The sequence below is a fragment of the Abramis brama genome (assembly GCF_963993115.1).
Source record: "Abramis brama genome assembly, chromosome: 6".
In the NCBI taxonomy this organism is placed as follows: domain Eukaryota; kingdom Metazoa; phylum Chordata; class Actinopteri; order Cypriniformes; family Leuciscidae; genus Abramis; species Abramis brama.
This window is the reverse complement of record NC_139968.1, coordinates 13,864,810-13,890,536: the sequence shown is the minus strand read 5'-3', so window position 1 is coordinate 13,890,536 and position 25,727 is coordinate 13,864,810. Positions and strand designations below refer to the sequence as shown.

Genomic DNA, 25,727 nt, shown 5'->3' with positions numbered 1-25,727 from the left:
CCGACCTCCTCAGCACCGCGATTCCTCCCAGCAGCGAGGGCTCTCCGACAGCGTGTCCCTCCCTCTTCCCGGGTTTCGGCACCAGTGTAACGAGGTTCAGATGTTACGGGAAGAAGGAGGCGGGAACCGGCGAACATTTAAAGATTTTAATAAATAAATAAACAAATACAAAAATGAAAGTAAAAGCCAGCAGCCCCTCACGGACGACTGCTGGCAACACAAACAGAAACAACACATGAACTAAAAATCAGGCCTGTCCTCTCTCACTCTTCACTGTCGTCGCTCCTCCTTTATGCCTCCGCTCCTCCGTGAGATATGCGAGACCGGTGCGTCTCACAGGTGTGGCTCATCATAATTACGCCACCGGTCTCGCGCCGTCCTCCCACGGCCCTCGACCTCGTCCTGCTCGCCACATACCCCCATCGCCCCTCGCAGGCCGGGGGGTACTCCCGAGGCTGCGCCTACTCCCCCCCCCCCCTCCCCGGGGGGACCAATCATGGCGGCTGCGGTACCTGGGGGTATGGACAGACGAGGCGAGAGGAAAGGAGACGGAAGCATGAGGAGCGACAGAGAGGAGAGAGGGGAGAGAGGAAAAAAAAAAAAAAAATTCTTGATCCGGTTCCCGGACACACTGCCGCTCGGTCCTCAAACAGCTGAGAGTCACTCGCGGTGCCATGCGATGGTACTGGACATTCGTTGGGGAACGGCTCGACGCCCTTCCGCCTCCTGGCGGCCGGCGGTGACTCCTCTCGAGGGCAGCCGGCAGCGAGTTTCCCGTTCCCTGCTCCGCCCCCATCATGGCCGACGGCAACAGGCTCCGGCCCACGGCGAACGGGAGCGACTCCTCCGCTCCCTCTTGACGGCAGCCACCCCTCCTCGATCCAGGAGCACGGTGTCGAGCTCTCCGTCCCACCAGATCTTCCATCGCTCCAGCACCATCGCCTCGGGCAGCAATCGGCGGCCGACGCTCCCTCGTGCTGCCCGACCTCCTCAGCACCGCGATTCCTCCCAGCAGCGAGGGCTCTCCGACAGCGTGTCCCTCCCTCTTCCCGGGTTTCGGCACCAGTGTAACGAGGTTCAGATGTTACGGGAAGAAGGAGGCGGGAACCGGCGAACATTTAAAGATTTTAATAAATAAATAAACAAATACAAAAATGAAAGTAAAAGCCAGCAGCCCCTCACGGACGACTGCTGGCAACACAAACAGAAACAACACATGAACTAAAAATCAGGCCTGTCCTCTCTCACTCTTCACTGTCGTCGCTCCTCCTTTATGCCTCCGCTCCTCCGTGAGATATGCGAGACCGGTGCGTCTCACAGGTGTGGCTCATCATAATTACGCCACCGGTCTCGCGCCGTCCTCCCACGGCCCTCGACCTCGTCCTGCTCGCCACAATATATATATATGTATATATATATATGTATATATATATATATATATATGTATATATATATATATATATATATACATACGTGTGTGTGTGTGTGTGCGCGCGCATAAAGCTCCTAGATTTGTCAGCAGAACAGTAAAAAAAATAAAAAAATTCCCTCACTTTTCTGTGAGAACAGCTATCTATCTGTGTGTGTGTGTGTGTGTGTGTGTGTGTGTGTGTGTGAACAACCACTTCACATAATCAGTTACAATTTGAAAATATATAGCATTTAAAATTATGAAGATGTTATTTTCTGATAAATTGCATGACAGCAACTTTCCATTTGTTTAGCTCGTCTTGTCTCAATGTAAAATTGATCTGCGTCAGATATGATTGAATGAACGAGGAACAAAAACTGGAAATAAACAGCCACTGTATGTGCTTAAAAAATGCAAACTAGGATCAACCACAGTTGAAGTATCTTCTAGGCATACAAAAGTATGTTCTTGTAAACGGCTCCCCCTGGTGGAAATGTTCTCCTGACTTGGCTTTAGGGTTCTGGGGCCGTATTACAGAAACTTCCTAACTGCTAATATGATCTCAACTAAAATGACCATGGTAACTAAAGTAAAACAATTCATAAACTCATACATACAATCTCATTAAGCTCGTGAAAAAATAAATTCAGACCCAACAGTCTATGTGTCATTCCATCAATGTTTAATATATGTTAACAGTGATTAGTAAAAAGCAATGAGCCAAACTTGGTGTGAAGGTTGGTGTGTTTACAGTACATTTATATTATTTTACATTAGAGCACATAAATCAAACATAGCAAAAAAAAAAAAAAAAACAGAACTGGCAGCTGACAATAAACTTGCAATTCCAAACCTTAGTCGTCAAGCTTTTTTCAGACACATCTTAAAAAAAAAAAAAAAAAAAAAAAAAAGTTTCTTTAGTCTGAAATGCAAATAAAGCCAATATCAGGTGTTAACAAAGCTATATCTATTGTTGTTGTTGTGGTTTTCATTTTCATGTGAATTATATGACAATCATTAGTGGTGAATAGAAGCCTATACTACTTTTGTAGTTAGCAGGTCAGATTTCATAACCTGACAAATGTTTCAACAGCAAGTCCTAAAGATTGAAATTTAAAACCAAATCAGTTTTGTGTACAGTGTGAACAAAGCCCAAAAATCTCCTAATGGCACATACAATAAAACATTGTAAATATACACACATTAAATATATCACACATACACATTAAATTCAGAAAAAAAAATGTGTATAAATACACACAGATACACACAGAATTCACACATACACATAAAATTGCTAGTACGAACACCAAGACGAAATATCCGACTTAAGCTGATATTCCTCCTTGTCATCATTCATTGAAATGAATTAAAGGAAGTCTCAAAATAGTCATCTTTTGCTTATTACCTTTGATGGCCCATCAGGACAATTCAGACTCAGTGGATCTGTAGCTTTCGTTGCTTTCTGGTATATTGTTTTTCCATAAAGAGAAACTCTTCCTGTGAAAGCCTATGTCTGATACACGCATACTGTCCAGAAATGCTGGGTTTGAGTTTAATAACGGCCTCAGAGTGAATAAAATAAATATCTGAACACCCTTTGGAAATGGAAAGAAAAACAGAAGCATTGCTGATTTCATTTATAATCCATTATAAGATTTTGTTCATTTTTGTGCAGTATGCATTAACACACCTGTGTTGTGTTTAAGAGACAGAAAACCACACTCAGAATAAGTTTGAGATTTGTTTCATGGGTGATGATCAAAATGTAGCCGGTGACCCAGGACAGGCCGAGCATCACTGCCAGAGAGAAACTACTCAAAATCTTCTTCTTTAGAGTAGTTTTCCGTGAACTAAACAGCAACAGTGTAATTGGTTAAATATATTCTCATAAATGCCTTTTGGTTGATAACTGATAGAGCTTTTCTGGTCCCAAAATAAACATACCTGTTTAAGTTAGGGTTGTTCCTGCAGATGTTGTGAGAGAAGTGCAGCAGTATTGCCATGTTTGAGAGCAGCATGAGCATTAATGGGAGCAAGAATCCCCAAAACATGGGTTTCCCCATACTGAACTTCTGTTTGTGGTCCAGTGAAGCCAGCCAGCAACTGCATCAAAGAAGAGTGACAACTGAACTACTAAAATCCAGAGAGAACAATGTAAAACCCCCAAATAAAGTAAAAATATATATATATATATATATTTTACATTTACTCAACCTCATATCGTTCCAAACCCATAAGACTTTAGTTCAAATTTCCTGAAATGACTCGATCGCTTTATAAGATTAACATATTGACATTCATCAAAGCACGCATCAGTTATGGTATATGGAAGCCCAAGCATGCTTGCACACAGCACGTTTAAGCTTCCACAAGAACCAATGAGGTTCATTGTTGAGTTTTAAAAAATGGAAATATTTGATACTTACAACTCTTCTTGTCGATAACCTAAAGGATCTTTCACACTGTAGGTGGAACCCAATGAGATACCAACAATAACAGCAGGTAGAGCTAAACAGAAAAAGATTTATTGACATTTAATGGCATTATATATTGGATATATTATTTCATATTTAGGGTTTAGTCTTATGTTTGATTTTGCAGTTAATACCCAGGATGCAGGGGTGGAAAAGCCTGGCAAGCCTACATCAAGATGTTAGGTCTGGCAACTCACCATAGACACTGCTCAATCCGAGGGGCGGGATAAACGGCTGTCTTTCAAATTCCCTCTGCACGCAATAGGACAGCGCTTCAACCAACCAGAGCGTTTTCCCAACAGCGGAGCTTACGTTAGTTGATAGATTCAACTTTTGCCATATCTGGCCGGCAAAACTACGAACACATCTTCATTTTTTAAGAATGACTTAAGTGCCGTTCTTTGCTCTTTTCTTAAAGAAAAACTTAACTCCAAGTCCTCCAGAGTTGCAGCCAAAGCCGATTTGAAAGACTATTCGTCAGCAGCAGCAGCCATTCTTTGTTTTCAAGTAGCAAGGAACCGTCGCAACTCTGTCGTCATTATGTTAAGCCCGCCCCGCCTACTCTATACACGACGTGATTGGCCTGACCCAATTTAGGTTTTTGCAGCTCGAAAGTCAATGGAGAGTTGCTAGACTACCCTGGCTGCAAAATACATTTTGCTGCCGCTAGGGTGCATCTAGATTTCTAGGCTAGTGGTGGAATACAGTTTTATAATATCTTCTCGCCGAGTCATTAGTGTTTTGTTTTGTTTTTTCAATAAAAGCAAGACTTCTTATCTTTTGGCGATTTTAAATAGGCCTATGTTAATACTTGACATGCTTGAAACGCATGTTACTCTAGATTATGCTTAAAGGAGTAGTTCACTTTAAAATGAAAATTACCTCATGATTTACTCACCCTCTATGTGGCATCTCAAGCATGGGGGTGATGACTTTGTGTAAGAAAAATATTCATATTTAACACGTTACAAAGTAGAATTCTAGCTTCCAGCCAAACACAGTCTAACTGCATCTAAAGCACAACATGCGCAACTTGCGACGACGGAAGTAGCATGGCGTAGTGTGTAAATATCAGCAAAATGTCACATTAAAGTTGCACTTTAGACTTAAGTCGAATCCGTATGTTCGTTTGACTGGAAGCTTTTTTTGAGCTTCAAACTGATGGTTGCAATCCACTGCCATTATAAAGCTCGGAAGCGTCAGAGTGTTTATTAATATAACTCCGATTGTATTCTGAAAGAAGAAAATCATATACACCTAGGATGACTTGAGGGTGAGTAAATCATGGGGTAAATTTCATTTTAAAGTGAACAGCCCCTTTAATAATAACTGAGGTACTTCCCACACCATTATCACTTCTTCATGCTGGTAAGAAAACGTCACTGTGAGAGGGTCAATTCCACACAATCATACACTACTTTAGATGATTAACGTTTAACAAACCTTAAAGGGATAGTTCACCCTAAAATGACAAAAAAAAAGTCTTAATTTACTCACCCTGGTGTTGTTTTTATGCCACATGCCCTTCTTTCTTCTTCAGACCATAAGGGGAGAATAATAATAAAAAAAGATTCCCGCTTGCACTTATCCATATAATGGCAGTGAATAGCGACCAGCATCTAGCTTTTAATAAATATCCAGAAGTATCACAGAATGATCCCATGCAACACATTTCTTATATTCCATGTGTACTGGGGGTATATAAAAAAAATAAAAAAAATAAAAAGTTTTATGTATTTTTCTTATGAAAATCCTGACCTTGGCAGTTAGTCTTCTCTGCACGGCTGTGCAATGTGTGCATTCTATTAGTGCCGCAGTTCACTCCGTCTTGCCCAGAAAAGCAAAAGTTAAAGTTTTGAGAAATCAAGATTAACAAAAATCCAACATGAAATGCCTAGAAATTCCCCCCAAAAAGTATCTGTGTGCTATTTTAACCGAGTTAAATATCTCTGGGAAGTCTCAAACTCACACGTCGCCCAGTAGTACACAGAAGACCAACGGCTAAAGTCAGGTTTCTGGTTGTTTTTTTGTTTTGTTTTTCAAACCCTATAGTATACTCCCAGAACACTTGGAATATATGGCATGAGTCGCATGGGATCATTCTGTGATGCTTTTGCATATTTTTTAAAAAGCTTGATGCTGGTTGCTATTCACTGCCATTGTATGGACGAGCACGAGCAGGACATTTTGTATTTAATTCTCCTTTTGTGGTCACAAAAAGAATGAAGGGCATACGGCATTGGAACAACATCAGGGTGAGTAAATGATGAGAAATTATTCATTAAAGTTTGTGAGGAAAACTCAACAGAAAGCAAAGCTTTCTTGACATTTAAAAAAAAAAAAAAAGATTTATTTTGCCGTGGCACTAATGATTCAGCAGCAGAAAAGTGGCACGGGTAACACTGGCATGACCGCAAAATTTTTTGAATATTTATACCAGTTGATACATTTACGCATACTGTATATAGTTTTAACCTATACTGAAAACCAAGACGTTAGTCACAAACTACACAATACTTTAGTGTTTTGTTCAATGTCCCCTACCCCATCCAATAGCCAGGGAGACCTTTGGAAACCATGGAGGTGTTCCAGACACTCCGTTTTTGAAGAGGAGGAACACATTAATGCCGTACAGAGTGTTCCAAGTGAACGTGGCCAACAGGAAGTACTGAAGCAGAGCTGTAAATGCTGTACAGGGACCCTCATCTGGGTAATTGTGATGGTCTGACTCAGGAACTATGTTCTGACCAGACAACTTTGCCACACTCAGATGTTGGACAGGGTTGTTTATGCCGAAGATGAAGAGAAGGTAGAAAACCATCATGCTCATGCAAATGTTCACAACTAGCAAAGTAGGACTGCCTCCTCTTGACTTCCTGTGGCAAAGTGCATGAATATAAGTTATAAAAAGTTGCACCACTCAAATAGCTGTGGCTATGCTTAACAGTGTAAACTATAAGCCTTTACCTGGTTATGATTTGGTACCCAGCTGTGACAGACAGACCCAGTACAGACAGAGCACAGCCGGTGATGCTGATCCAATGCAAGGCTTCAGAATACTGATAGTTGATATCAAATGTCTGCAGAAAATTACACTAAAATTCTAGTTCCAATGGACTTTAATTCACAACATCATAGACTTTACACTCTTAAAAATGAAGGTTCTTTATTGGCATCTTTGGTTCGACTGCATTCCATGGAACATTTCCATTGCACAGAAGGTTTATAGTGGAGAACGGTTCTTCTGATTATTAAAAATGTTCTTTACACTAAGAAAAAAAAAGTTCTTTTAAGAATTGTTCAGTTAAGGTTATTTGGTGAAGCAAATATGTATCTTCTATGGCATTGCTCTGAAAACCACCTTTATTTTTTAGAGTGTACTGACCCATTAAAGTCAAATATCAATGATATTTACATCCTTTTACAAATATATCTTACCATCAGAATGGCAAAGTTTGCATTTTTATTTATTTTTTTTTCAAATTTTTTCGGTTGACAGCTGCATACTGCATGACCTGAGGGGTTCATTGTTTTGGAGCAGCCTTCTGGGCTCCAGTCATTTTTAGTGTAACTCCAAAACACACATGCATAGTCGTTGAGGGATAGTGTGGAATCGACCTGAAAGTTCAACAATGTATTAATTCATGAACACTATACCTGTGCCGACCTCCGTCAATGTCACACTAAGAAAAAAAAATGGTTTAGAACTATATACTGAAAGGTTCTTTAAGGGAACCAAAACCCCCTTTTGGAACCTTTAGTTTTAAGAGTTTCATTATTAATAAGCTACAGCAAGGCACAAACTACAAAAGCGGCCCAGTGGGAAGTGTGATGTTGGACTAGCTGCTCACCGATGGTGTGATTGCAAACTCAATCTGGTCAAATTCAAGATTTTCTAGGTTAGCAGATATTACTCTTCTCTTGGTATCCAGAGAAGGTTGAAAGCTTTTTGACTGAAAGAACTGATCGCTATCATAGAGGACAAACCCAACATCTTTTTTTAAATCTACAGAAAGAGTGAAAAAAGTTACTATAGTTAAAATATCACTTTTAACCGATAATTTCATGTGGAATAATCACAAAATAAAACAAGGGGGAAAGTAAACCTTCACTGAACGTGGCTTTCATTTGAAGGTCAATGTTATCTTTGGAAATCTCAGCCTGTGTCGTATCCAGTTTTATTCTGTCAGGTAAAAAAGTATCACTTTGCCCTGAAGAAATGAAGAGAAACATGACTGTTAGGAGCACTCTAACATTCCAAACCCTTACAAAAAAAAATAAGTATAATTCAATTTTATTCAGTATACATAAGTAAAGTTCAGGTATATTTTTGCTTTATGTATAAGTATAATAATATCAATATACTAGTAGTATACTTGTGAGTGTACTATTTCAATACTACTTGGGACTAAATTGGCCCACTTTTTCTTAGTGCATAAGTGAACTTGTAGGTATACTGATAGCTCCCTTTCTGACGTTGTGTCGAAATACAGATATTAGGGGTCACTCTTGGGACCCCCAATCACCTCTGATGTATTCAGAAAAGGTCAATGAAATTGACATGTGGAACCAGAGCAAACATCAGCGGTCTCTCTCAGTGTTTGCAGAGATAAGTGTAGGGAGTTCACATCAGTGGTGTTCTGAAAGAGGCAATTTCCTTAATAAAAGAGTGAATTCCTCTAAAAGAGCTGCACGGCAGATCGCCTCTTTTTAAAGATGCCGTTCTGTCCGTGTCCTTCTGGGTGCAGACGATTTCTCTCTCTCTTGGACGGCCACGAGTGATGTTTTCACTGTATGGGCCATGCTCATGATGAAATGGCGTTCATGGGTGGGTCATACACTCACTACTAGGGCTGGGCGATATATCGCATGACATTGTTATGCGCATCTCATCAGTAAAGCCGGTTCCTTGATTAGTGGTAAATCGCCATCACCTGCTTTCAGATGGAGCGGCATTTACTACACAGAGCCATAGTTCACTGACAAGCTGAGCCATATCATGTCAAAGAGCACCGTCCTTTGGATGAGACGTTAAACCGAGGTCCTGACTCTCTGTGGTCATTAAAAATCCCAGGATGTCTTTCGAAAAAGAGTAGGGGTGTAACCCCGGCATCCTGGCCAAATTTGCCCATTGGCCTCCTAATCATCCCCATGGTGTGTGGTGGGTGTTCTAGTGCAATATGGCTGCCATCGCATCATCCAGGTGGATGCTGCACATTGGTGGTGGTTGAGGAGATTCCCCCTTCCTTTGATTATCACAAATTATTATTATTATTAACATGTGACGTTCTGCTCTTAGCTGTTCATGTCCATAGACTTGTAATTATGCATCTCTATGGTAACACTATTAATGCCAAAATTAATCTGCAGTGGCCTGGTGGTACAAGTTGGAGCCTTGTAGAACAGCAATTGCGAGTTCTACAAGGTCATGAACACTTTTTACAAGTCGGAATCTTGTCATTTTGACATGCCATGAATGCACCTTTTTTTCAAGAGAGTTCTGTTGTATATTAAAGCTTCAAACTTGCCTTTAAAAGAGGTTAATTGCACTTGTCGGATTGTTTGCCCCTTCAGTGACAGCACTGCCATGTTCGGTTGCACCAGCAATGGATTTGTCTTCTCACGCAGAGAGAGTTTCTGTAGAGTCTGTGTTAGTCTAAACAAACACAATTAAAAAGTCAGACAGCAGGTCAAAAAGAAAGTGCTTACGAATTTGGTTGAGATGGTTCTGTATGTCAGTGTCAGTGCAGTGAGTGTGAATTATTTTGTTACTCATTTATTGCAGTTTGGTCGACGGAAAAGTACATCCCATGACTTGCGCTCAGGAGCTGACTGACTGTGGCGACTGCTGACACTGCAATATCCTGAACAATGAAGAAAAAGAGTTTCTTAAAACAACTCTGGTTTGTATAAGCACTGATGAGCCAAAACATTATGACTGGTCACAGGTGGAGCAAATATCGTTGATCATCTCCTATCAAGACCATATATTAAGTTCTGGGTAGATTAGATGGTAAGCAAACAGTAACAATTATTGTAATCAACATGTTGGTTGCATGAGAAATGGGCAGGAATAAATATCTGATCGAATTTGATGAGGCCCAAATTGTTATGGCAAGGCAACTGGGTCAGAGTATCTCTGAAATGGCAAAGCTTGTGGATTGCTCATGGTCAGCAGTGGTGAGAATTTACCAACAGTGGTCCGAGATGTGATAAACCACAAACCGGCGACAGGGTGTTGGGCACTCAAGGCTGGCTACAACACACAGTGCATCACACTCTGCTGCATATGGGGCTGCGTAGCTCAGACCAGAGTGTCTATGATGACCCCTGTCCACCGTCGAAAGCATCTACAATGGGCTCTCGAGCATCGAAACTGGATCTTGGAGCAGTGGAAGAAGGTCGGCTGGTCCAATGAGTCCTGTTTTCTTTTACATCACATGGATGGCTGTGCATGTGTGTGCCGTTTACTTGGGGAAGTGATGGCACCAGGATGCACTGTGGGACGATGACAAGCTGGTGGAGGGAGTGTGATTCTCTGGAAAATGTTCTGCTGGGAAACCCTGGGTTTGGCTATTCATGTTTAATACGTGCCACCTACCGAAACACTGTTGCAGACCAGGTCCACCCCTTCATGACAGTGGAGTTCCCTGGTGGAAGTTGCCTCTTTCAGCAGGATAATACACTCTGCCACACTGCACACATTTTTCAGGAATGGCTTGAGGAACATGAGTTTGAGGTGTTACTCTGGCCTCCAAATTCCTCAAATCTCAATCCAATTGAGCATGTGTAGGATATGCTGGACCAACAAGTTCGATCCACAGCAGCTCCACCTCACAACCTACAGAACTCGAATGACCTGCTACTAATGTCTTGGTGCCAGATATCAAAGGACACCTTCAGGGTTCTTGTAGAGCCCATGCCTCGCTGTTTTGGCAGCACGTGGAGGGACCAACAGCAGATTAGGCAGGTGGTCATAATGTTTTTGCTCATCTGTGTACAGTAGTATTATAAACATGTTGCGGACATACCTTAGCAGAAGTGTAAAAATGTGTGCTTGCATGGTTGAATACGCAGAATCTAAAACTGGACCTGCGCAGTCGATTATGTATAGTGTTTTGTGGTGTACCTGGAGTAGTCAAATTAGTATATCTGTCTATTTCATCAGAAGTTTGGAAAATTAGGCACTGACATGCAATGTTTACACTGCATATGGAAATAACAGCATGCAAATTATGAAAAACAAGCTGCAGAGTAAATAGAGAAAGAAAAAAGCCATGAACAAGAGCAAATACAAATTGTCTTGCTATATTGTTTCCATAAAAACATTTAAAATTTGACTTATAATAATACAATTAATATATAATATATAATTATTTTTATAATTATTAGTATTAATAATAAAACATTATAAATATAATTATGTGAATAAGAAGTAACAAGAAATGTTTCTTAAGCATCAAATCAGCATATCAGAATGATTTCTGAAGGATCGTGTAACACTGAAGACTAGAGTAATGATGCTGAAAATTCAGCTTTGATCACAGGAATAAATAATCAGTTATTTTAATTGTAATAATATTTTGCAATATTTTACATGAAATAAATGCAGCCTTGGTGAGCACAAGAGACTTCTTACAAAAACATAAAAAAGGGTAATGTTTCTAAACTTCCAAACAGGTACTGAACACACAGACAGTTTAAACTGAGAAAATCTGGAAATGTCCCTCATGACAGGAGACTTTAAATTTTAAAATCTGTTTAAGGCTTAATAAGTACCGTGCTTTTTGAAGTTGCAGTTTCATCACGGGAGAGCAGGATGTTGGTTATTTTAACAGCATTTGTGATGTTGTGGGCTGTTAGCCGTTCAGGTATAGATGTGAGGATCTGGGTACTGGAGGCTAATTTGAGGACATCGACTTGACCTCCAGAAAGCTTCATAAAAAAAAAAAAAAAAGAAATCAATGATGCAACCTTTCCTGTTTTCATCTGAGGAAAATTCATGTTTTATATGACTATATTACAATCATTAGACATTGATTACTTACATCATTATTAATGGTGTCCAGGGTCAAACCACACTCTAGAGCGTTTGGAGGATCAAATAAGTGAGTAGATCTATTACAGAGGGCTGAAGCTTTGGGGAATCCAACTGAAAAACATTCATGTTAAATGAAGAGATATTTAAAGTAGAGAGTATATTGTAAATACAGAAAGGTAGACTGAAATACCATTTAGTGTATTTGATGGACATCGCTCAACTGAGGAAGCAAACTGGCCTAAGAACGTTTTTGGAAAGGTGAATTTACTGGTTTGTGTGGGGTTTTGTTGAGGGCAGAAATTTGCTGAAAAAACAAAAACAAAAAGAGAAGACGCTCAGTAACCTTGAAAACTTAAGCAAGATTATTCAGTCTACACATCATGCAATATTTTCAATGGGTTTTACAGATGTTGCAGATAGTTCCAGTCCAATCGTCTGGGCAGAGGCAAATCCCGTTTAGTAAGGTACCCCCGTTTTCACACACCAGATGGGGTTTGGTCGTTGTTGTGTTCAGGAGTACTGTAGTGGTGTATCTCTGGGTTGTTGTCTGGAGTGTGGTGCCGAATGTTGAGGTGCTGATGTTAGAGTCGGTCGAATTGTTTTGACACCAAGTCTGTTCAAAAACAGCTGTTTACAGAGACAAACATTAGACAAAAGGTATCTGTCAGGTTGCAGGTTTTATCTGTCTCTTCTCCTTCAATTGTTTTTAGTTTTTCACGTGTCGGCCGCACGCAGCTGATCGGGCTTTGTAATAAATGCCGACGTGCACGCGCAAACAGCTGTTTCTCATTCTTTTCTTATGTGTTCCTATTTCTACCCCTCAGTTTTCTCTTTCATTGCCAGTGTGTTTTGTCTATTTGACTACACGTTTGTCTCATTTTTGTTTTTTTGTTCTTTTGTTTATTCATCCCGGCTTTTTTCTATGCCCGTGATTCTCGCTACCTCTGGCTAGTGACTTGCTCCGATGGATTATTCCTGTCTGTGTTTTAACATGTGTCAAGTGATCGTCTGCGTGGGTCTGAACCTCTGCCTGTTCTTATGGACTGTAACTGGCTGCCAGTTCGGATTTGGATTTTCCCCTGTTCCTGCTTTTGTGTTCCCCTGTTCAGCTTGCCAATTTATTCCAAGAACCAGCCATTAAGACAGGAAAAACCAGTCTAACTAACCTGAAAAGCAACCAATCTCAGTTTATTTTGATTTGTGCCATTTTATTGATGGGTTTGTCTGAAAGAGTTGAAAAACCTCACTCAAATAACACCAAATATTAGCAGAAGTGTGTAGTCTCAAACAAAACTTTAGTTAAAACATCAAAATTAAGTCTAACTACTTGATATGATTTGAATTGGACTATAGCAATAAAAAGTAATTTATATGGGTCAGATCAGAAATAGCTCAAGATAACAACTGTGAATATTCACTTGTTGCATATACATTACATTTGTATATACATTTGTATACACAAACACATCACACACACCCCTTCATGCGATTTGTAGCGATGTGGATAGTGCATTAGTCAAATTAGTAGGCTATTTCTATTTCTTGAAGTATTTGGAAAATTAGGATGTGACATGCAGTGGTTACACAGAACTGTGATGTGCAAAACACCTATGTGGAAATTAACCCAGAAAACAAACACAATCAGGAATGCAAGTTGTGCAAACAGGGTAAAGAAAGAAACAAAAGATGAGAAGTAATGTCTTGCTGCACAATAAGATGAAGCATCAACATTTCATTTTAATCCATTATCGTTTAAAATATACCCATTATTATTTAATTATAATGAAAATAGTAAATATTTTTTTTTTTATTATTGCTATTGTTAACTAATAATATTAATAATACTAATAATAACAACATAGTATGGTCAATAAAATCTATGGATTACTATATATATACACACACACACACATTGAAATGCATATTTTTCATTATTATTATCATTATTATGATAAATAAACTATTAACTATATATAATTAACGTGTATTACAATTCTAACAATTTCAAAAGTAAACCTTACCTGTGGTTAAGATTAAGAGCAGAAAGTGGTCCATTACACACGGCAAATATAAAACTAACTACTAATATGAACTCTTGTTACTGTCTGGTTTATAAAGGGCTGGATCTTTGCTGGAGTGGGAAGTCCTTCAGTCATGGAAATAACCATCATTTCCAATTAAATTTGCATTACAGACAGAGCTAAATGAGGCAGGAAAACAGCGCTAAACAATAACAGTATATTACATATTATTCTGTGTTATTCACTCAGGCACAGCACATATATTTCTTACCAATCTTTTTCAGGGTATCTCCAAAACATGCATGCAAAATTATGGAGGGATATTGTGTCTTGAGACTGAAAGCTCAATAATCCATTAATTCATCCTATATACCCTTTGTCAACATGTTTAATGCTGAAACTCATGAATGATGTAGAGGAATTTAAAAATGAAATGAAAAATGTCCACTTTCTACAAGTATGAATTATTTTTTAGGTAATGGTTAACTTACCTAACCTTACCTGTATCCCACCTCAATAAAAGCAAGATAAAACATGAACACAATGAGGACATTCTACCAAACTTTTTTTTTTTATGTAATAAAACTTTTTTATAAAAATAAATAAATAAATATATATATGAACAGCCACATTTCCAATCAAACTTACATTACTGACAGATTAAATAGCTAAAATGAGGCACTAACTTGACTTTACGAAGTAGGAAGGCTTCCAACGAAAAGCTTCCTTTGTCCTTATCTCTATAGATGTATAATATTTACTTTACCGAATCATTATGTTAAGCATCAACATTTGACAAATATCACTATAATCTGTAGTTATATTTTGTTTCACCATCGCTGAGCCTTGAGAGCTGTAAAGAATAAATAAAACAAACCACATATTTTCAAATAAACCTATTTAATAAACAGTAAGAAAATTGAAATCCATAATTTGTCCTAAAGCAAGTCTGATATAAATCAAAGACTAAAGTAAAGTTTTTGAAAAGACCGTTTGCATATTATATATACATACATACATATATATATATATATATATATATATATATATATATATATATATATATATATATATATATATATATATATATAAATTAATTAGGTTTATTAATATATTAAATTTTTTCCCTATTTTTGTTTGATGTGTTATGCATTCTAATTGTATCAACATCTTTTCATTGGGAATGAAGAGAGGCTCTCTGACCAACTGCTTTATATTCCAAATAACTGTGAGGAAGTCATTCAAATATATAAAAACACAACAGACAGACGGGTACTGCTTTAAGTACAGGGGATTTATTTAAAAAAATAAATGTTTTTTTTTTTTTTAAAGTGCCCTTTTTGGTCATCAAAGCTCTGAGAATTAGCTACACCTCAGACAGCTACTAGGCTACTGTTGTTAGGCCTACATGAAATAGTTTATCTTCAATAAACTATTTTTAATCCATATCAAATCATAAAGGACGGTCTTCATAAACTTTGACTTGATTTAAACCCGGAACATTTGTTCACGGTTCAGTTACCTCTTCAGGTTGGGATTTGCACAGCAGATGTTTTACAAAAATAGTCATTAACTTCAATGTTACAAACTGTAGTGCCACCCAATTCAGTTTACACATCAATGGTGACCCACTGGACTGGTCATACTACACTGCTTTTGCACATTTTATATTATGAAAAATATTCAATAACTTCACTGTAACACACCAAATTTGGTTCACACATGACACATCACTGCTCTAATGTTGGTTATAGGCCTACAACAATTAGTTTGGGAAGTAATTGCACATAAAAAATAAGTAGGCCTATTCTTTACACAAATGATATTGGTACTGTAGGCTACGCAGCTTTTGCATTATATTTGCTTACTGAATTTGATGGCATTACACTGTACACTGTATGTAGCCTACACTTCACACACAGTGTGAAGTTATTTAATATTTTTTTCTAAAAAGGGTGAAGTTATTGCTTTTATTTCATAATAAATAATCATAAAAATTATGCATTTTTTATCAAACTAAGTAATGTAGTATAACCAGCAGGAGAGCAGTGATGTGTGAACTGAATTTGGTGACAATTCTGCACATTTTATATTATTAAACTTATTCGATAGCTTCACTGTGACACACTGTACAGTGTGTCACAGTGAAGCTATTGAATATGTTTAATAATATAAAATGTGCAGAAGGGTTTTGGGATTTGCACTTTACAGACGGCCCCTTATTTGGACTTGTCTCTCATTCGTCTGGTTAGAGACAAATTAATATTATAAAGCTCGTCTTGATGAGAATTGGTTTGTAGCTCGTTGTCTAGGTTACTGTGATTGTAAATAGTTGTCGTTTGTGTTTTAACAACGTTTAGCTCAAGAATAGGGAAGTTCGTGTCTGTCCGAGCTCAAAACAGGTTTTGCGTGGGAACTCAAATATCTTTGCGAGGGAACGCAAATAACTTTTTGCGAGGGAACACAAAATTTTTGCGTGGGAACGCAAAGTTTCTCGGGGGAATGCAAAAGTTTTGCGAGGGAACGCAAAATATTAAAAAAATAATAATAATTCTCCCAACCTAAATTTTTTTCCACCACCACGTCCCTTTAGGAGCTCCGTAGTAAGTGTAATGTTCTACATTTAAAAAATATTTAGTTTGCGGCCTATACTACAAATAAAATGCATATGTGGGGTATCCACCTTGTTTTTAATGTAGGCTAATAGATCTTCAGAGCAGTGCCATGGCTGTGACGCACTTACCGTGTTTTCAATGACATTCGCAAAAAAAAAAAAAAAAAAAAAACCTTGAAGAGGAAGAGGACCAGACACATGTATTTACCACAGCTGATGTTGTCTGGATTTTTTTTTGTTTACTGAAATTCTTTGGAAAGATATTTTTTGCAGCGTTTCGTCAGCAGAACATAACAAAACACAGTAACAGTAGGCTACAACCTACTGAAGAGATGTATATCTATCTCTCACAGCCTCGCTTTCATTCCTGTTAAAAATCAAATATGGTGCTTTTGTAACTTGAATGTGCTCCGCTTACACGTATTTTGGCTGTACACATTAAAAAAACAAACAAAAAAAAAACAGTCTGTTATGCTGCTTGATGTCGCACACTGTTCTTTATCATATCATTTAAAATGTATTATTGTAATGTAATCATAAACACAATTTGTACGTTTATTTGATATGGGGGAAAAATTAAGAGGACACTCTTTATATTTTGCCTGTTTCATAAACCAGAACCATGGAAATACCATTAGTTGGCTAGACATGAAAGAATGGAAATACACAGGGGAAAAAAAGAAGAAAAATCTGTCTTGTTTTCCAGTAAAAAATATTGACGATGCACCGATATTAAATTCTGGCTGATACTGGTGAGCTGATAGTTATGGTTACGATTAAGGTTGATAATTAATACATGCCTGATATTAAAAACTATACTATTTTGTACAGATAATTAAAATCTAAAATGAATCGTTTTAAATGCTACAGGTGAATTCACTGTGAGATATTACATTTAGCAGTGTTATCAAATTTGTGTTTTAAAAAATTTACTTTAAAGGTGCAGTGTGTAATTTTTAGCTGCATCTAGTGGTGAGGTTACGAATTGCAACCAACAGAAGTTACGGTGGCCGACAGGAAAAGATGTCGTCGTCTGAGACAGCAGAGAGTAGCCAGTTCGGCAATGAGGTTTCTTTACAAAGATAAATTAAGAAATGATGTTTACTTTATTATTCAGTAAAACAATATGTTATTGTAAATATTATAGTTACTTGTTCATCATTGTGTCAGTGTTTTATCCACTGACTTTAAGGAACGATATGTAAGAATTCTGTAAAAAAAATATATCCAAAAACCACTTGCACAGTGTGATATATTTCCTGCACTTGTGTACTTACAATATCCCAAAAGTTCCCAAAGATTTTTAATTTCAGAGAAATTCCCATTTTAAATAATGGCTCGTCCCTGGTCATTGTCACCTGTCAATGCGATCGTCGTCAGTCGCCGCTCTTGCATGTACTTTATTAGACAGGTGAGCAAACGTACATAAAACTAATAAATGTTATTTAGCTCAACGTGATGAAATGTTAAAATATGATCTGTATGTTATTCTAATGTTGATCTAGCTTACTGCTAGTCTCATACAGCCGACAAACTCGGACGGGACTACATGGAGAGGTGGGGTAAAGTAATAATTACCAGAGCTTCTCAGTGATTTTAGTTCCGTCCGAATGTGCCATGTCAGTAATCATTACGGATAACATCAGTAAAGATTACTACGACTTTTATCTTCTGTAAAAAGGTCCGGAAAAATTACCTTAGGTAATATTAATCCTGTGTGAATAGAACCGCTGTAAATATGTATGTAAATATTCCATCATTTCCTGTTTAAAAGTAGTTTTCAGTGTTTTTTCCAAGTATGGAGACGCCTGAAAAAGCATTCAGTTGCATTCTAGACGGTGGGACAAATCTGTGGCAAAACTCAAGTGTTTTCCACACACCATTCAGATCAAAAAGAAGGTCGAACGCACTTTTTAGAGGCACAAAATTTCTTTTAGCATTAGATAAGTGCCTATTACCAACATATACAATCTGAATTTATTTAATACATCCGGCTGGACCTAACTGTTTTATATATACAAAGGTTATATATATATATATATATATGTGTGTGTGTGTGTGTGTGTGTGTGTGTGTGTGTGTGTGTGTGTGTGCACATGATGATGATCAGGAAGCAACTTATTATTCACATGATGACAGGGAGGTGATGGCGGTTACCTCTCCCACTGCACGGCATGGCCGATCCAAAGCTATTATAAGAGAAGTAATGTTGGTCAGCTTATACTGTATCTGTAATAGTGGCCATACATCTACTGGAGTAAACGTTTAAGTTAAATTCAAGTGTATGCAATTCCATGGGGGCTATACCAAAGTATCTTTGATTGTGTAAACGTGAATGTGACTCAGGTGATCTGTGATCTCAGGTACAGTATAGCAATTACAATGAAGTAAAAGCAGAGCTGTGTTAAAACACAACATGACCACTAGAGGGAGCAAGAAACCCCACAACATCGGCCGCTTCGGATCAAACGTTCCCGCCTTGTCCAGAGAGCTAACCAACAGCTAAAGATAAGATCTTTATCCCCAAGGGGAAATTTAGTCGTTGCAGCATCATAAACAGGACAGAAACAAATATTACACTTAAGACAAAAAAACATATTGCAACTTTGTATTCCAAAGATAAATTATGTAGGGAGACCAAAAAAACATTATAATAGATATATAATTAAATATAAATGAAAAAAAGTTGAATAAATAAATTAATACCCTAAATATAACTATATGGGTAAATATATTCTCCTAAACAAACAAACAAAAACAAAAAAACACTGGTCCCATGATACTGTCAATACTAAGATATGCTCATATTAAAAAGTCTAGCTGCTGCTGGAACAAAGGATCTTCGGTAGCGCTCCTTCTTACACCGGGGGAGCAACAGTCTCTGACTAAAGGAGCTACCTAAGGCCCTAACTGTCTCATACAGAGGTTGGGAGGGGTTGTTCATGATGTTCAATAGCTTAGCCAACATCCTCCTCTCACCCACCTGCTCCACTGAGTCCAGAGGACAGTCCACGATAGAGCTGGCCCTCCTAATCATTTTTTCAAGCCTTTTCTTATCCCTCAGTGATTCCACCACTCCAGCTGACCACTGCATAAAAAATGACTGATGCAACTGTTGTATCATAAAAAGTTCAGTAGTGTCCTACACACCCCAAAGGACCTCAGTCTCCTCAGCAAATGTAGGCAATTTTGGCCCTTCCTATACAGAGCACTCGTGTTGTCTGACCAGTCCAATGTATTGTTTATATATTTTTTTTTATGGTGCATATTTCTAGACACCTTTAACCTTATTTTCATTATTCTCTCAGGTTAGGTAAAGTAAGTCAAATCTGTCCTAAATCATAAGCATTTGAATTTTCATACTCACAATCCATAGGTCAGAACATTTCTCTGTGGTCTGTTCAGCTCACTTTTGTAGAAATCAAAGACTTTTGGCAGGCAAGCTTTCTTAGTTTCAATTAAATATAATTTTATTATTTACAGGTTAAATAATTTACAAATAAAGTAGGGCCTACTACTGTAATATATTAAAAGACAAAACAACATCAAAAGTAAATCATTGCATTTTACAATCAGTTTACAAGCATTGTCTGTGAGATGCTTCAAATCTAACACCGGAGAGGCCATTCCTAAGAATCGGTGTCTGCCTTCATCTTCTCCTTTCAGCCTTTTATAGACCATCTGAATTCTTGAAGTCGTCATCTTTGGAAATCCCCCAATAATTCATTAGTCTTTATCCAATCCGAAGTCTTGAACTGTCATACAGTAAGTTCTGGACATTCCTTTCGGACCTGTCTATAAAGCCTTTGGCTTCTTCGTCCTCTTTCTTCTTTGTTGCATTCTGTGCCTCGTCCGCAACACATCCGACGGTAATGCTTGCATTTTTCTTCTTTCTTTAGCAAAGCTCTTTCTAATACATGTTTTGTTCATGCTTTTTAATAAATGCTTAAAACATTTACATTTACATTTATGCATTTGGCAGACGCTTTTATCCAAAGCGACTTACATTGCATTTCAAGGTACACATTTTTACATTCTTATTCAGTTCTTTACCACATTAAGTGTGGTATGTTTTTCTTTATAAACCACTTTCTTAATAAAGCATTTTACAGTAACAATTGCAGTATTTTTCTTTATAAACCATTTTCTTAATAAACAAGTTACAATAACTTTTGTGGAGTTTTACTTCGTAAACCACTTTCTTAATAAACAAGTTTCAAGTGTGGTTGATCACAATACAGAAGTGTTCTACAGACAAAAAAGCATACTTGTAACAGGACAATTGCATATTTTCCACAACAATATGAACACCCAAATACTTGTACACATTCACCCAGGGACGGACTGGGACCAAAAAGTGGCCCTGGACTTTCTGGCCCACAGTAGCCCACCACATCCCACATCATACTGTAACACATTGGCTCATTAATGTGCAGAATAATATTTAACACCACTTATAGCATAAAAATATAACACAATACAAAAAATAAATGCTATTTAAACATTTATTTTAAGTAACAACATATATTAGGTCATATTTGTAAAACAAAGGGAAACAAACAGAAAAACATTAAGACATACAATATTATTAATATAAAACTATCAAGACAGCAAGTCAGGGGGTGTCATCTTGGTGCAGTGTAAGATACACTACTCAGCTGGACAACTCCTGAATCAAGATTGAAACTATTTTGCATTAACACAAATCCTCATGGCATACTATTAGGCTATCATGTGACATTAAACTTGACTGATGTCCACAGGCTTCATGTCATCTTCTGGGAGCAGGTCAGCAGAGCTTTATGAGGATGAGGAGGAGATGGCTGTGTGTGTGTGTACATTTGAAAGAGCTTCTGTATGTGTATGAGAAACAGAGTTTTTGTGTATAAGAGATGAAAGGATTCCTGTGAAGGAGACAAAACAGATTAGGAATTATTCAGCATTATCTGTAATAAATATTTGTTAGTGTAAAGTAAAGTGTAAAGCAAGTAGCCAAATACAAATAATATTAAAGGTCCCGTTCTTCGTGATCCCATGTTTCAAACTTTAGTTAGTGTGTAATGTTGTTGTTAGAGTATAAATAATATCTGTAAAATTATAAAGCTCAAAGTTCAATGCTAAGCGAGATATTTTATTTAACAGAAGAAGCCTACAGCGAACGGCCGATTTGGACTACATCCCTCTACTTCCTTCTTTAATGACGTCACTAAAACAGTTTTTTGACTAACCTCCGCCCACAGGAATACACAAAAAGGGGGGCGTGGTCTTGTTGCGCTCCCACGGAGAAGAGGAAGAGTTGCGTTTGTAAAGTGTGTTTATCGCCATGTCGTCGAGACGCTGTTATTTTCATCCCGAGTCAAATCACCTTTGTTTTGACCCACCCTGATCGAGTTCACAGCCATAGATGAGAATGTCTCCTCGTTGTAGGTGTTGTGTGGCTGGATGTATTAATCTACATAGCTCTCTCTATTTACTCCCGAAATCTGAGGCAGCCAAGACGAGGTGGAATTATTTTGTTTTTAAAGAAAATGCTCCCTCAACTCTACCGAAATTCGTTTATGTACTTACGCACTTCTTATAACTTACTGTGTTTACTCAGCTCTTACAGTGATTTTCTGAAGTAAAACTGACGCTTAGGCCGTGTGTCCACCAAAGCGTTTTTACTCGCGGCTGGCGTGTTTTTTCAATTGTTTTCAATGGGAGCGCCGCGTTTTTAAAACGCCATGAGCGTAGCGAGGTGCTGAGCGTTTTTTTCATGCTAAGGCGCCGAGCGCTCAGCGTTTTTTACAGGTCGTCGAGAGTTGAAGAATGTTCAACTTTGGGTAAAACGCTGCGCTCATCACTGTCACTTTTTACCCAACCATCCAATCACAGTGGAGGAGGGGCGGGACTAATACCACACCGACCAACCACCACATTCTGCTTGTACAACGTCAACAGACGACAACAACACGCATAATAACGGAACAAAATCATTTAAAACAAGAGCCAGAGAAAATACATTATATTGTATCGACATTGTTATGTAGAATCAACACAGAAACAAAATATGTGTGAAATGAGATACTAGTAACACTCTCGCGGATATTCCGTATCATAACAAGCAAAGTGTTTCAACTGAAAAAAAAACGCAACCCTGCCAAAACGCTCTCAAGCGCCCACAGATAGGCGTTTTCAGCAGAGCGTCTAGCGTTTTCATCTGGCTAAAAATGCTTTGGTGGACACACGGCCTTAGTCTTTTGTGTGATGTACAATAAACTTTATTAAACTCATCAGTATATGTTTGATCATCATTAGGACCTGGTCCGAAACAGTAGACTTGTAGGCTATTAATAATGGATACATACAAGCAGATGACAAATACGTTATAACCGTAATTAAACTACTAAACTATACCTGTTTCATCTCCATAAAGCACTCTGACTCTGTAGGCATTATTGTCCGACTCGAAATGAACACCGTTACTGAGAGTTTCTGATATTATCATCATTCCGTGAGATGAAATTGTCCTGAGAGACTGAGCGCGAGCTCATGAAGCTCCGCTTCTCCGTGGGAGCGCAACAAGACCACGCCCCCCTGGGTCGTCCAGCAGCAGCTCATTTGCATTTAAAGGGCACACACTAAAACAGCGCGTTTTTCTGAGCCCCAAAAAATTACAATTTAACCCTTTTTTTTTTTTTTTTAGCAATGTAAATTAAGTTTCATAATTCTCTGTTCATTTTGAACTTTCATTTTCGTGTTATACATCAATCGATCCTGTTCAGTTTCTTTTTTTTTTTCTGTGTACTCACAATAAAAATAAAGTGTTCTGCTTTTTGGCAAATAAAGAAAAATTAACATGATGCGAGTTCTGCACTCTCTGTCAGTGAACTCCAATTTGAAACGCGTTCGAAAATGATCTGTAACTCCGCGAAAATTCAGTCAAACAGGCAAACATACCCACGGGCATAAAGCTTGAGATCTCATCTTTTAAATGAAGTAATTTATATAAAAAACAAATATTCTCAGCTTCTGTAATCTGTATGAAAAGAGAGTGATTCCAGTCGAGCTCATTCACTTTAATTCGTTCACGCCTACTCACGAAGCGCGCTATTCACAAGATAATGTTAAGCCAACTGTGCAAAACAGGTAAACGCCCCCAAGCAAATGCATTAAACGCTTCAAGTTTCATCATTCAGTCACCTGCGCGTTGGGAAGATGGCACGATACACCGGTGCAGAAGCCCTTCAGTTCGTCCTGGATACTAGCGACGAAGAGTCCACATTTTCATCAGAAGAAGAGCGCGACTACTCTGATGACGACCGTTTGTATTTTGAAGAGCGACTTGATCCAGCCGTGGATAGAATTTCGGATGAGTAAGTATTTAGTCTTACTTGCATTAGTTGACAAGCTATTCAATATAAACATGAAGCTTACATATTATACTGGGTGGACTATTTTCCACTTGCCATCCAGAGTATTGACATTTGATATCTACCTATAGCCTATTCAACACGATCTAATGAAAGTGCATATCTATACCATGAATTTAATATCTCGTACCATTTCAAAAAAAAATTAGTGCATAGGCTATGCTACGCACTGTAAACCCCTTGGTTAGGAAATTTGTATTTGTATGTGTAAATGATATGTTTAGATCATTATGTATGAAAGCTAGAATTTAGAAATTATTTTAGAAAATAGGCCTAGGTGTTTAGATTATATTTTGACTAGTTTAAATGCTGCCTCATTATCATTAACGATGCATGCTCGCAAATATCAGTTGTAAATGTGTGTAAATGTGCTGAAATGTGTAAATATACCCAGTTAATGAAGTGCGCAAATGTTTGCGGTGTGCCTCTCCGGTAATGGCCCATTGACACGCATATAGGCTTATTGCACGCGTCTAAAATTATGTACATCAGTTATTCATTATAGACTAATGCTACTATAGTTATATTTATGTAATAATATTATTCAACTTTTTTTAAAGGAATGTAGCTTCATCACTACCTCCGCCTGCAACTTGGAGTGCGCTTAGCAACACAGTCAGAAATCAGAAAGAGTAAGTACATATTTATCCACTATTTTACAGATGTTAGTTCAATTTTGTTTATACTTAGTGTTAATACAATATGAGCCTGTATGACTTTATTTATTTTTGGAGATTGGTTGATGATGTTACATATGTTTTGTGTTATCAGCATTGCTAAATGTCCATCAGTTATGCATGTGCTGGAATAGTACTCTGTAAAATATATGATAATAATAGTTTTTAACTTTTTTTAAAAGGAATGTAGCTTGTTCACTCTCGCCTTCCACTGCAACGAGGACACACAGCAACAAAAATCAAAAAGAGTAAGTATATATTTACCTACTATTTTACAGATGTTAGTTACATTTTGTTTATATACTTAGTGATGATACAAATGTATATGTGCCTGTGTGGCTTTGCAAAAAATGTGTTATGCATGCACTATATAACAATTATTGATTGGTAATGTTAATATAAAAGAGCTTATATTGTGTTGCTTTATCAGCATTGCTAAATGTCCATCAGTTATGCATGTGCTGGAATAGTACTCTGTAAAATATATGATAATAATAGTTTTTAACTTTTTTTAAAAGGAATGTAGCTTGTTCACTCTCGCCTTCCACTGCAACTCGCAGGACACGCAGCAACGGAAATAAAAAAGAGTAAGTACATATTTATCTACTATTTTTTACCTACTACTGTGGCTTTGCAAAAAATGTGTTATGCATGCACAATATTACAATTATTGATTGGTAATGTTAATATAAAAGAGCTTATATATTTTTTTTTTATCAACATGCTGATTGCCCTGATAGCCCTGACATGCTGATAGTACTTTGATCAACCTTTATTAACCTTTATTGATATTATTATTTTTATAGGAATGTGGCAAAGAGGGCCAAGACAAACATTCAGACGAGCAACAAGGAGTCCACTCTGTCATGGAAAACAGAGACTGACATTGATATGGTTCCACAGACTCTGAGATTCCTGCCTGCCCGGGAACTTGGACCACAGCTGAGTTCTGCTGACACACACACTCCACAGACTCTTGTTTATAGCCGACTGATTATTTTTTTTATTTTGCTCACATTAAATTTGCTTAGAGCAACATTTAGAATTTAGAACATTTAGTTCCTCCACACAGAG

General features: G+C 37.8%; 1 protein-coding gene across 1 annotated transcript; it reads right to left on the bottom strand.

Moving 5' to 3' along the window:
- Positions 1 to 1,770: 1,770 nt before the first annotated feature.
- LOC311084403 (adhesion G-protein coupled receptor G7-like) lies at positions 1,771 to 14,016 on the bottom strand. Its single transcript, XM_084116404.1, has 16 exons — positions 13,951 to 14,016; positions 12,335 to 12,556; positions 12,120 to 12,233; positions 11,937 to 12,040; positions 11,668 to 11,823; positions 9,661 to 9,752; positions 9,417 to 9,544; positions 7,995 to 8,099; positions 7,740 to 7,894; positions 7,327 to 7,506; positions 6,856 to 6,968; positions 6,433 to 6,764; positions 3,841 to 3,922; positions 3,359 to 3,517; positions 3,105 to 3,264; positions 1,771 to 3,009 (listed from the first exon to the last, which is right to left on the bottom strand). Exons 1-16 carry the CDS (start codon positions 13,982 to 13,984, stop codon positions 2,833 to 2,835), a joined length of 2,313 nt encoding a protein of 770 aa, XP_083972530.1. The 5' UTR covers positions 13,985 to 14,016; the 3' UTR covers positions 1,771 to 2,832.
- Between the last annotated feature and the right edge of the window lie 11,711 nt (positions 14,017 to 25,727).

Excerpts from the sequence above, each read along its gene's own strand:
- LOC311084403 (XM_084116404.1), bottom strand. The coding sequence starts at position 13,984 with ATGGACCACTTTCTGCTCTTAATCTTAACCACAG. Across the intron at positions 7,507-7,739 it reads AGTTTGCAATCACACCATCG|GTCGATTCCACACTATCCCT; the intron begins GTGAGCAGCTAG and ends TTGAACTTTCAG. Across the intron at positions 3,923-6,432 it reads CTCCCTGGCTATTGGATGGG|CTCTACCTGCTGTTATTGTT; the intron begins GTAGGGGACATT and ends TTTTCTGTTTAG.